Source organism: Rhinatrema bivittatum, chromosome 3 (genome assembly GCF_901001135.1).
Source record: "Rhinatrema bivittatum chromosome 3, aRhiBiv1.1, whole genome shotgun sequence".
NCBI classification, from domain to species: Eukaryota; Metazoa; Chordata; class Amphibia; order Gymnophiona; family Rhinatrematidae; genus Rhinatrema; species Rhinatrema bivittatum.
In genome coordinates this window covers 470,823,444-470,835,874 of record NC_042617.1, presented here as the reverse complement: position 1 = coordinate 470,835,874, position 12,431 = coordinate 470,823,444, and the positions used below count along the sequence as shown (strand labels likewise).

At 43.3% G+C, this 12,431-nt stretch overlaps 1 protein-coding gene across 2 annotated transcripts in view; it reads left to right on the top strand.

The window, feature by feature from the left end:
- Positions 1-10,566, top strand: part of TTC32 (tetratricopeptide repeat domain 32) — a 37,881-nt gene extending 27,315 nt beyond the window's left edge. For both annotated transcript variants that reach the window (XM_029595965.1, XM_029595966.1), the window contains exons 2-3: positions 5,453-5,619; positions 9,041-10,566. In XM_029595965.1, coding sequence (XP_029451825.1) covers positions 5,453-5,619; positions 9,041-9,183 — 310 coding nt within the window. In that variant the 3' untranslated portion in view covers positions 9,184-10,566. The remainder of the gene's footprint in view (positions 1-5,452; positions 5,620-9,040) is intronic.
- Positions 10,567-12,431: the final 1,865 nt, after the last annotated feature.

Sequence of the window (12,431 nt, the reverse complement as noted above, 5' to 3'; positions counted from 1 at the left end):
CCACGTAGGTTCTAACCTCTCGAATGGTCTCAATTACATGTGTACAGGGCAAATCTTTTAACTCTGAGTTTAACTAAACTTTCCTCGGCGTCTGCATCATTCCATACGATGCACAGGTTCTGCTCCCTGCACATGTTTCCTATGCGTTCCCTTAGATGCCTTTTCTTCCATCAAAGGCCTCTTCAATATATCTCTTCTGCTGCCTCTCGTAGCCAGCATTCTTCTAATGTTGAACTGGGATGGGGTTCAGTATTCTTTTCCCCACTCCCTGACTGAGATCAGTATGCTTCCCATACTTCTCAATCCATCATATCAGTAACCTTTTATTCCCTCACCAGTCAGTCCCAAATCATAGACTTACTGATGTTCTTAGGTTCTGGTAGCGTCACAAAACCTTCTAAACATAAATCTTGCCGTTTAATATGGCAGGCTTTACCTCCTGACGCTAAAAAAAAAAAAAAAGAGGTATTACCCCTTTTACTTTTCCACCATTTTTTCTTACTCCCTCGGATTCTGTTCTCCAGACATCCTCCACATAGATACACCTTTCTCTTAGGAGGTGTATCGTTTTGGGAGTTGGGTTCCCGTTTTCGGTAATCCTCTCTGAGTCGGCTTACCATGGATTATCCACTGATCAAGCCGCCTCTATTTCTCTAATCACGGAATGAACATATATATTCTCCTTATAAGTCTCATACATTCTACGTTTGAGCCTTTCCATTCCTCTCTTCCACAGTTTGGCAAGGGAACTTCTTTCCCTCTTAATGTCATTCCTGCCAGCAGGGTCCGTGAGTTATGCACTCTTTCCATACTCACCTGACTCCGTTCCTCTGCCACTGAGTAGTTCTACGCATTCAACTTTCTATCCTTTTCAGGTAGATGTTGTATCTCCTTTCCTCAGGAAATACTCTATTAATTTTTCCTAACCTCTCTCTCTCGCCCTAGGGAGAGACTGGGTTTTCCACATTCCTGGACAGTAATGCTGCGCTTACATTCTATCTACATTGCACTGCATTCCATGTGAATTCCACTTGACTCTTTCCTTCATGCAAGGGTCAAGCTGCTACTTCCAGTGGCCACACAGACCTAATCCTTCTGATTAAGTGGTCTATATTTCCTTTCCTACCAACAAGCAGACATTTCACTACAACACTGTGGGTATCCACATACTGTTGTGTCCGTCTTAGCCTTAACAGCTTCCCTTTGGTTACTGCTGCTTGTACTTTTTTATCAGGTTTGCAGCCTGGAGTCCTCTCCATACCTTCGCAGCCTATTATTGCTTACATTTGACTAGCCGGCATGCTCCATGTTTGGCCAGTCCGCCTACTCTTACTTTTTTCAATTCACTACCCAACATCCTTCCACGAACCCATTATGGTGTTGCGGATGCCCTCCGTTCCCATTTCCACCTCAGTCGTTACGCCTTTGCGCATCTGCGGTGTATCTGGTGCATTCCCGGGCATCCTCAGCTCGGTACTCACCCATTTGTGAGGACTACCATCCTGCTTGTCCTGTGAGAAAGCAAATGTTGCTTACCTGATGTAACAGGTGTTCTCACAGGACAGCAGGATGTTAGTCCTCACGAAACCCGCCAGCCACCCCGCGGAGTTGGGTCTGTATACTTTTATTTTAGTTTCGCTTGCGCTTTTTAGCTATAAGACGAGACTGAGGGAGACACCTGTGGCTCACAGGGATAATTGCAGGCTGGGCATGCTCAGTGCACCCAGTGTGCCAGTGTCAGTCAAAGCTTGTTGAAACTTTGACAGAAAAGTTTTCCGTACAGGGCTCCATCCTCGATGTCACCCATTTGTGAGGACTAACATCCTGCTGTCCTGTGAGAACACCTGTTACATCAGGTAAGCAACATTTGCTTTCTTTCTCTAAAGCTTTTTATTGTTAGATTAATTACAGCAAGAATGTTTCCCTTCACTGAATAGCTCACAATGTTGATGTCCACAATAAGTAAATCTGCTTGTAGATGTCTTGAGCAATAGAAGAGCTGGATTAAAATTTCCATTCCCTTTATGTACCCAGATCAGTCCAGGACAGCTGAGTTTTGCCTCCCCTCCAGCAGATGGAGACAGAGAAGAACTTTGCGGACTCCGTCCTATTACCCCTGAGGTGCCACCTAGAGTCTGCCAGTATTTCTCTGTCTCCAGCAGATGGTGGAGGTGCAAAATCTAGGGTCTGGTGTTAGTTTAGTGGCGAATTTAGTTTGGCTTGTGATTTTTCTGGCTAGTTGTGATTTTCCAGTCAGGCCAGTAAGGGATTTAGGTGAAGGGTCCCTTTAGATTTAAAAAAAAAAAAAAAAAAAAGTAAGAAAGTTATTAGCTGTTATTAGCCTCCCAGGGGGTTGGCAGGTCCTAGTAGGACCATTCCCCCTGGTATTCGAGGCTTGGGTTGGAAACCCTGAAACTGCAGCGGCTGAGAGTGATACCGGGGGTCCCGGCTCACTCACCCTCAGCGGGACCACACACGGCCAGGTAAAAAAAAAAAAAAAAGATTTGTTTTCTCACAGCTGTTTGCTTGCTCCAGCCTAGCGATTGCTCCGTTCCGCCGCATTTTTGCCGTTTTTGCGGGCTTTTTAGGGCCGGGAACTCTCTGTTTTGCCGCAGTTCTTTTTTCGGATTGCTGTAAAATCGAGGCCGTGTATTATGCCTCTTGGCGCGGCCTGCTCGGCGTGTGGCAGTGCGCGCATCTTTCCCGTGCTGGGATTTGTACAGACTGCCTGTCAGGGGGTGAAGGCCCGTCCCGCTTGGCGAATCAGCACAATGCTGACAGGGACAGCTCCAGACTGCGCCGGGAGCCTGGGAAGCCCGATCGGCTGCAACAGGCCTCAGATCATTTTAGACTTAGTGCAGGGACTGAGGCCTTCCTAAGCACCTGGCAGAATCAGGAAAAAGCAGCACTGGGGGAGGGGTCCTCCCCGCCACCACTTTCCCCGAGACCACCTGCCCCTGGGGGGGGGGGGGGGGGGGCAAGGATCCGGAGGATCAAAGTGATTTCTCGGAGGAGGAGCAGAACAAGAACTCGGATGGGTCTTCCTCCTTGTTCTCCTCCGAATTTATGATAATGCACAAGTTCTTCAAGGCTCGTAAGATGGTGAAAGGCTTGTGGGCTAAGCTGCCTCGTCCATCCTCTGGGTCCATGTGGGTGGGTAGAGGGTTCCTCTTCGCGCAAACGCCCCAAATTGTCTGGAGGCGCAGAGGATCCCAAGGTGGTGCCCTCTTCAGTCGGGGTCCTGTCCGGTGGATATTTCAGAGACAGACTCATCCAATGGGGATCATTCTCCTCCGCAAGCTCCAGGAGAGGGGCAGGATGCAGATCAGGATCCTCGGCTAAAGCCGGCCAAACCGGATGGATTGCCAATGGTGGAGGGCGATGATCCCAAGGTAGTACGGCTGTTCCGGAAGGATGCACTGGGCCCTCTGATACTTGCTCTTTCTGGATGAGCTTAGTATTGAAGTGCCTCCGGAGGATTCCAGGTTTGGGGCTATGGATCCAGTTATGGTGGGCCTCCTGGGTCTGGCTCGGTCTTTCCCTTTTCATCTGTCGGTCACCGATCTCTTGTTTAAGGAGTGGGACACTCCAGATCTTGGTTTAAAAGTGGGTAGAGCTATGGACAAATTGTATCCGCTTCCAGAGGAGGCGTTGGATCTCCTCAAGATCCCTAAGGTGGACGCCGCGGTCTCAGCGGTCACTAAGAAGACCACCATTCCTGTCATGGGGGCCACTGCACTATAGGATTTAACGGACCGCAAGTTGGAGCTGCAGCTCAAGAAGATTTTTGAAGTTTCGGCTCTGGGGGTCTGGGCTGCTATTTGCAGCAGTTTCGTGCAGCGGGCTTGTCTCTGGTGGGTACAGGATTGGCAGGCCAAGGCTTCCCTCTCGGACTCGGCGGCATTGTGGGCTAGTCGTCTAGAGGCAGCTGTAGCGTATAGTGTGGATGCCCCGTATGATCTTTTGAGAACATCGGGCAGGACAATGGTCGCGGCGGTTTTGGCTCGCCGGCTCCTATTGCTTAGACACTGGTTGGCGGATGTTTCATCTAAGACACAGCTAAGTTCTTTACCGTTCAAAGGAAAGCTGCTTTTTGAGCAACAGCTGGAGGACATGATAGGTTGCTGTAGGATAGGCCTAGACCCAGAGGGTCTTTTCCTCAGCAGGCGAGATTTCAGGGAAATAGTTTCTGCTCCTCACGGTCTGCCGGTTTGTCGTTTCGCCAGGAACCAGTCCTTTCGGGGCCGCCGGCCTGCCAGAGATGGAGCTCAGCATTCCCATGGGGGCTCCAAAGCCTCACAATGAGGTGAGGCTGGTCCACCCTTCTGTTCCAAGGATTGGGGGAAGGTTATCCCTTTTCCAGGAGGAATGGACCAAAGTGATCTACGACCAGTGGGTCCTAAGCATCATAGAACACGGCTACACTTTAGATTTTGCTCATCCGATGAAGGAGCATTACATAGTGTCCCCTTGTGCGTACCACCAAAAGCGCTGGGCAGTGCGAGACACACTACAGCGCTTACAGGATCTGGGACTTCCAGTTCCCAAAGGGCAGCTAAGGCGAGGGCGCTACTCCATCTCCATTTTAAAAAAATCTACCCCTTGATGTCCGGGCTCCAGAGCCTGGCTCTTTCGGAGCTAGTGTTCTCCGAGCGGGACTCTCTCAGTTCCAACCTGGTTAGGAAAGCTGCCCTGGACTGATCCGGGTATGTACAGGGAAAGGAAAATTGGTTCTTACCTGCTAATTTTCGTTCCTCTAGTACAACGGATCAGTCCAGGCGCCCGCCCAGGAGGAAACGGAGAGTCTGCTCAGCCGGTAGTTCTTTATTTGCTGAAAGTATCTTATATGATGGTTCCCACTAAATACTGGTATAGAAATTTTAATAAATAAAATAGAAATTTAATAAATAAATAAATAATGGCCCCCTTTTTCAAGGTCAGGATTTGGGCATAATTGCGTTCATACAGTTTCATGTTTTCTTCGCTCCCTCTACTCTTAGGGGGGAGGTTGTAGTTTGACTAAAAGTTATAGTTCTGGTTATTTTTCTGCTTGGGTACACTGTAATACTGGCAGACTCTAAGTGGCACCTCAGGGGTATAGGACGGAGCCCGCAAAGTTCTTCTCTGTCTCCATCTGCTGGAGGGGAGGCAAACCCAGCTGTCCTGGACTGATCCGTGGTACTACAGGAACGAAAATTAGCAGTTAAGAACCAATTTTCCTTACTCACATTTCACTAGTGAGTTGGCACTGGAAATAGTCTAATGGTATTTGAGAATTTTCTTAATTAGAAATGTCTCATATCCAGTTTATTATAGAGTGTTAAAAACAATTATCAAGCTTAGTTATAGATGTAAACCGTTTAGATTTATGTTAAGCGGTATAGAAACACAATAAATAAATATGTACTAAAACCTTATAATGCTAAATAAAATGTCTTTGATTTCATTTCAGCAAATGCAGCACAGATGAGCTGGCAGTCGCATACAATAACAGGGGACAAATCAAGTACCTGAGAGTTGATTTTTATGAAGCGATGGATGACTACACTGCAGCCATAGAAACTAAGGCCGACTTCGAGGTGCCATATTACAACAGGGGTTTAATATTGTATCGGCTAGGTAAGAAAACTGTTTTAGATGTTGTTTATTTATTTATTTATTTTAAAACTTTTTTATGTCGGCATTAGTGGGTACATCATACCAGTTCACATCCGAACCAAAGGTAGAAAGTACAAAAAACAGGAACAGGGGTGTGGGACAGGAGAGAAAGAGGAGGCCAAAAGAAAGCACACAGAGCTACAAATAATATATAAATAACAGAATAAATATCAAAAAACTATCATTATAAATAACAGGAGAACAATATATCAAAAACTATATACATGGGATTCAGGTCAAATGATGACGCAGCTTCAGGTTAATGTGAAAGAGAACTAATCTGGGTAAGCCTGCTTAAAGAGTCATATCTTTAGTTTCTTTTTGAATTTGGTGGTGCAAGGTTCGAGTCGGAGATTTGTAGGTAATGACCAGCAATGGAGATGGCACAATCCGTGAGATCAGTGAGAGACTAATATATCCCAACTACTTCTGTTAAATGTTTGTCTTTTTTCCAGTATATTGATGTCATTTGTGATCAGAAAAAAATAGTGAGGTCAGTATTCAAAAGCCATTTAGATGGATAACTCAAAGGTTATCCATCTAAATGGCACAAGTGGCATGTTCAGCCATTTATCCGGCTAAATTATAGCTGGATAACTACTTATTCGGCTGTAATTTAGCTGGATTAAAAGGGGGTGTTACTGGGGTGCTCAGGGAGGAGTTCAGTTATCTGGCTATTTTAGCCGAATATCGCATATATCCGGCTAAATTACCCGGATAACTTTAGACCTGCTCGGAAGCAGGACTAAGGTTATCCAGCCTTGTCTAGCCGGATAACTTGCTACTTACCTGGATATCTTCCAAAGATATGGGGGCAATTTTTGCCTCCAAAAACTCCCAAGAATTAAAGGGGCCTATGGCCCAATTTAATGCCCCCCCATCTAATATAAAAGTAACCTTATTGGGCTTTATATTCCCCACCCCACATCTTAAAATTTAATGAAGCCGTCGCGTGCCGCTCCCCCCTGAAATACCCCTTGTTCAGAGCATTCCATGGAGCCAGGCCCTTCCACCCCCAACCAGTTTCATTTATTTACCACTCTACCTCACCCCAAAAGCCCCCTGGACCTTCCCTCTCCCCCTCCCCCCCCCCACACTTCCTGAGCTTAAAAATCCCCACCGGGAGCGAGGTCAGCACTTACCCGTTCCTAGCGAGGTCCAACGCAGCTTCTATCAAAGCTGCTCTGGAACCGAACGCTCACCGGAAGCATAAACCTGGTGTAGTGTACTTAAAAGTAGGAGTTTGTTTTACTGATCTACAAAACATTCATCTTGACAGAATAATTATAAAAATCTTCCAAAAGTAATTAAGAATAAAAACCAAAAAAGTCTTTATTGCATAGGTCCTCACGCCCCCTGACTCAATACTTGCTGAAATCCTCTTTTGCAACAATAACATCCACGAGTCATTTAGATTTATTATCTACCAATTTTGTACAGTGTGGCAGTGAGTTTTATGTCTATTCTTCTTGGCAGAAGAACTCAAGCTCTTTGCAGTTGACAAGGGGGATCATCTGTGACCTGCAGTCTTCAAGTTGTGCCACAGATTTTCCGTAGGATTCAGGTTTGGGCTTTGACTGGGCCAGGCCACTCAAGGACATTCACCTCCTTCTTGATGAGCTATGCCATTGTTGCTTTTGCTTTGTGCTTAGGATCATTGTTCTGCTAAAAGCTGAATCTTCTCCCCAGTCTCAGCTTTACGGCTGAGTGGAATAGGCTTTCCTCCAGGCTCTGCTTGTAGTTTGCACCATCCATATTTCCATCAGTCTTCACAAACCTCCCAGCCCCTGCTGCTGCTGCATAGCATCCTCACAACATAATTCTGCCGCCACCACGCTTTACCTTTGGAATGGTGTTAGCAGGGTGAGGTGCTGTGTTTCGTTTTACGCCACATATGTCGCTTAGCATTGAGACCAAAAATTTACACTTTGGCCTCATCAGACCACAAACCCTTTTCTCACATGTGTGCAGTGTCCACTAAGTATTTCTTTGCAAACACTATGCAGCACATTATTATTATAAAACATTTACTATTTGCACACTCCGGCATTCATGGCAAGTTACGTAAAAAATATTCACAATTAAATAATATAAAAACAATGATCATCGTATGGATTTTCTTCAGCAGCGACTTCTGTCTTGCCACCCTCCCTAACAGGCCATATTTCTGCAGTAATCTTGAAGTTGTTTAATAGTCAACAGTTTGCCCAGTCTCAGCCAGAGACCTCTGCAGTTCTTTTAAAATAATCTAAAGCCTCACAGTGACTTTCTGCAGTGGTTTTATTAATCCACAGCTACAAAATTTGGAGGGATGGCCTGATCGGGGCAGTGTCTTGCTGATGCCAAACCTTTTCCACTTTGCAATGATGGACCTGGCCCTGCCCAAGGGATATTCAGATGCATTTAAATCTTCTTGTAGCCTTTCCACAATCTGTGCCATTGAATAACATTATTCTGGAGTTCTTTTGGCACCTCCTTGTTCAGTATGTTTTGACCTTTGCTTCAAATTGACTTCATGCAAAGAAAACAGATTCTTTATCCAGGAATATTCAAATCAGCCCAGCTGCTGTGGCTGGACACAGGTGGACTCTATTTAAGATTTTGGTTTTATTAAGGCAATTTTTTGAACTGAAGCTAATTTAGGTTTGCTATGGCAAAGGGTGTGAAGACTTATCAATACTTTTAGGGGTTTATTCTTATTTATTTTTGGAATATTTCTATAATTGTTCTTTAATGTTGAAAGATTTAGAGTCTGTTGTGTAGATCATGAGACAAACTCCTACTTTAATGCATTTTGATTTGTATTTTTTAGATAGAATGCAAAAAATGTACAAGGGTGTGAAGACCTTTAAAAGACAGTATGTAAACAATGCATGAGAATCAAACATATTTTATTGAAAATGAAATTCTAGAACAAACTCAAAAGAAGGGAAGGGAAAGCCAGAGATGGATGGTGGCCTGTGGTGTTGAACTAAGAATAAATTGGGCAGACTAGATAGACTTTAGTGTCCCTGTTCTATGTCTGTTTCTATGTTGAGTCATTGTATGAGGATTAAAGGGGGTAGACTCAGAAGTAATAACAGGAAATATTTCTTCACAGAAAGGGTGGTGGATTCATGGGATTGCCTCCCAGTTGAGGTGGCAAAGACAAAAATAAGGATTGGATGAGCACAGAGTGGTGAAAAAGGGAAGGGAAAACAAGAGATTGCTTGTGGAAGTCTGGCAGAACCATATATATTCCACATTTGCCATTACATTCTTTGTTTTTATGCAAAGCTGCTCATCCAACCCCTTTGTGTGTCTGGTATACATTTCCAGACTGCACGGTAGCTTAAATGGCAAACTGATTTTAAACTAATTTTGTTTCTCACTTTTGGCATAGGATTTTTCGACGAGGCCCTGAAGGATTTTCAGAAAGTATTAGAATTAAATCCTGGATTTGAAGATGCTGAAGTGAGCCTGAAACAAACCCTTCTAGATAAAGAAGAAAAACAGAGAAGGCATGCTGAAAGTCTGTCTTTTTAAATGGGAAACTATTTTGACTGGATAATGATTTCTGATTTAGAGCCAGTTTCTCTTTTGTAGACTATTGATTATGTTAATTTCTTGATGCTAGTGTAAATGGATGGTTTTTATACCTAGCTAAATGGTATAACTAATAAAAGAAGTAAATATGTTTGTTCCCTACCCACCCCACCCTTTCTAGAGCTGTAATGATAGAGGATGTGGTCTCACAGTATTTTGGTGACTGTAGTGGTGGCTGCCTTGGACTTGGAATGACATCTTATGGTTGAGAGGACGTATTTGCCATAGAAAATAGGCAGTGCAAATTGTATCTTATGTATGACTGAAAGGACCATTTTATTCTAGCCCTTATACAGTATATGGCATTGCATTTCAGTTTTATTAAGTCTTCCAGTAATTGTATTGAATTTTGAATGAGCAAAGTGATCGGAGAAGAGTAAAAGCAACTCTGAGCCTGGCTAGAATAGTGAGTGCCAGTGTTTGTGCAAGGCCTGCTTTGTCCTCCCTTAACATTTCCTGAGCACAGTACTCATGAGACATCTATTTATTTCTTGCATTTATAACCCACCCAACTTCCAAAGATTCCGGACATGTACATTATTTTGGCAAACTGCAGGTCTCTTGATCTCTTCCTCAATAGATAAACTTGGTTTTCGGCCAAGAGCCTGGGGCAGTAATGTGCATGATCAGATTGTCAAAAAATGGGAAAGTGTGTATTAACAACTTGAGGTCTGTCCCAGCTTAGAAGCATTCATAAGTCAGAAAGTTTTCTTTCAAGGCTTTAATATTGAGAAACTCCATCAATTAAACAGACAAACTGAAGTATAATCCCCCAGTTCAGTTTGTCTGTGTAATTGATAGAGTTTCTCAACATCAAAGCCTTGAAAGAAAAATTTTTGACTTATGCGTGCTTCTAAGCTGGGACAGACCTCAAGTTATTAACTCGCACTTTGCTATTTGATCATAACTTTAATGGGTTGTGTTTGGTTTTTCACCCTCCTTTGCTGTGCATGATCAGAACATATCTTCAGAGTTAGCAGGGGAAAAGCACCTTTCATGTTTCTCACCATTTTCCTGCGTTCTTTGCTAACAAGAAGTTTCCTCCAGTCTGTGAATCCCTGGTTTTAAGGCTGCTTGTAGGAGAGCGTAACAACGCATGCCAAAATGGAGAACATATTCTACAAGAACAGAAGATTTTCACTTACTGGTGTTCAGGGACTTCTGCATCCCAGATTTAGTTCCTGAATCTTCACCTTTTTTGTGACAACACCATGAAGTTGTCATAAGTGGCCCTTTCTGTTTCTAACTCTACTTCCCTCTACCTGAAAGCTGCTCATACTCATTGTAAATCTGTTTGTCCATAATGAAATGCATTTGACAGAATCAAGTCTTGGGTTTGCAATCTAAACTGCATATGATTAATATCTGTATAATTTATTTTTGCCTATCATTTTTTGGTATCCACATCAGCCATGTAATGGTAATGAGGTCCATATTCAGCCACTGTTCGTCTTGGCTAGTCAGATAAACCTATAAGCCCATCCGCCTAACTTTAGGACAGTTCTATGGGGTGACCAGATTGCCAAAATATCAGATTTAGCTGGATAATGTATATGGCTAACTCTGCTACTCCAAGTAATGTCCCTGACTAATCTGGCCAAATTTTAGCTGGATAATAAGTTATCCTACTAGAATTTAGCTGGATAAGTGCCCAGTATTTATTTAGTCAGACAACTTCAGAATTAACTGGATAAATGCTTCTGAATATGGATCTCTGTATTTCTAAAGAAATGCTCAGTCTGAAAAATATGCTCCAGCTTTTGTGTGATTTCATTTATTCATTTGATTTATGTTCTCCCTTTCAAAGATACGAGGGAGGACAGTCCATACTCTGTGGGCAATAAAAGATACAGAAGAGTGCAGAAACTGTAATCGTCCTGGTAAACATTGAATGCATTTGTAACCGTGGATGAGCTACAGACTTATTGTCCCTCACGCCGCCGCATTCTTGGCAAAACACAGTGTCCGTGTTGGGGGACACTTTGATCTGTAATACGTGAATGTTTTAAAGAGTAAGGAGTTCCTTCGATTAAAAATGAGAATTATAATTGATTTGTAAGCCTATCTTTATTCAGTTTAAAGATTGATTACAGTTTCTGCACTCTTCTGTATCTTTTCTTCTGCCTTTCAACCATTTTGCCAAGTCTGAATTAAAACATTGGTACATAAAAACTTTTAAATAAATAAATAAATAAATAAAAAACTATTTTCAAATTCTTGCCTAAGTGCAAAGTAGGCACCACAGACATACTTTCTCTTTGATAATTACCCCCAATCGCCTAGAAACATAGAATTGACGATAGAAAAAGACCAAATGGTTCATCCAGTCTGCCCAGCAAGTTTATGGTAGCATCTGCTATGTCATATAGGTCCCCCCAATACTTATCAGTTTCCCAGACCATCAGAGTCAGGGCCCTTGTTGGTTGCTATCTGAGTCCAATTCCCTGTTACCTCTTGCCGTTGAAGCAGAGAGCAATGTTGGAGTTGCATCAAAAGTATCAGATTTATTGGTTAAGAGTAGTAACAGCCGCATCAGCAAGTTACCCCTATGCTTATTTGTTTTCCCAGACCATAAAATTCAATGACCTTGTAGGTTCAGACAGCAACCAAATTCCTCTTTTTCCCCTGCCATTGAGACAGTGAGTAATAATAGAGTTGCATAAACAGTATGAAGGCTTATTGGATAAGGGTAGTAACCGCCACACCAGCAAGTTACCCCCATGCACTCTTTTCTTAATTTTCATCTTCCAGCCTTTGGGAATCCACAGTATTTATCCCATGTCCTTTTGAAATCTTTCACTGTTTTTGTCTTCACCACCTCCTCTGGAAAGGCATTCCAAGCATCCACCACCCTGTCCATGAAGAAATATTTTCTGACATTGCTTCTGAGTCTTCCTTCCTGGGTTTCATTTTATGATCCCTAGTTCTACTGACTTCTTTCCAACGGAAAAGGTTTATTGATTATACATCATTAAAACCTTTCAGGTATCTGAAGGACTGTATTATATCTCCCCTGCACCTCCTCTCCTCCAGGGTATACATATTAGGTCCTTCAACCTTTCCTCATAAGTCATTTGATGGAGAGCCCGTTCCCCATTTTGGTTGCCCTTCTCTGGACCATCATAGTACTTGTGGATATTTGCACCTTCCTTTTTTGTGTGGGAAAAAATTCAAAAGAAAATAATGTT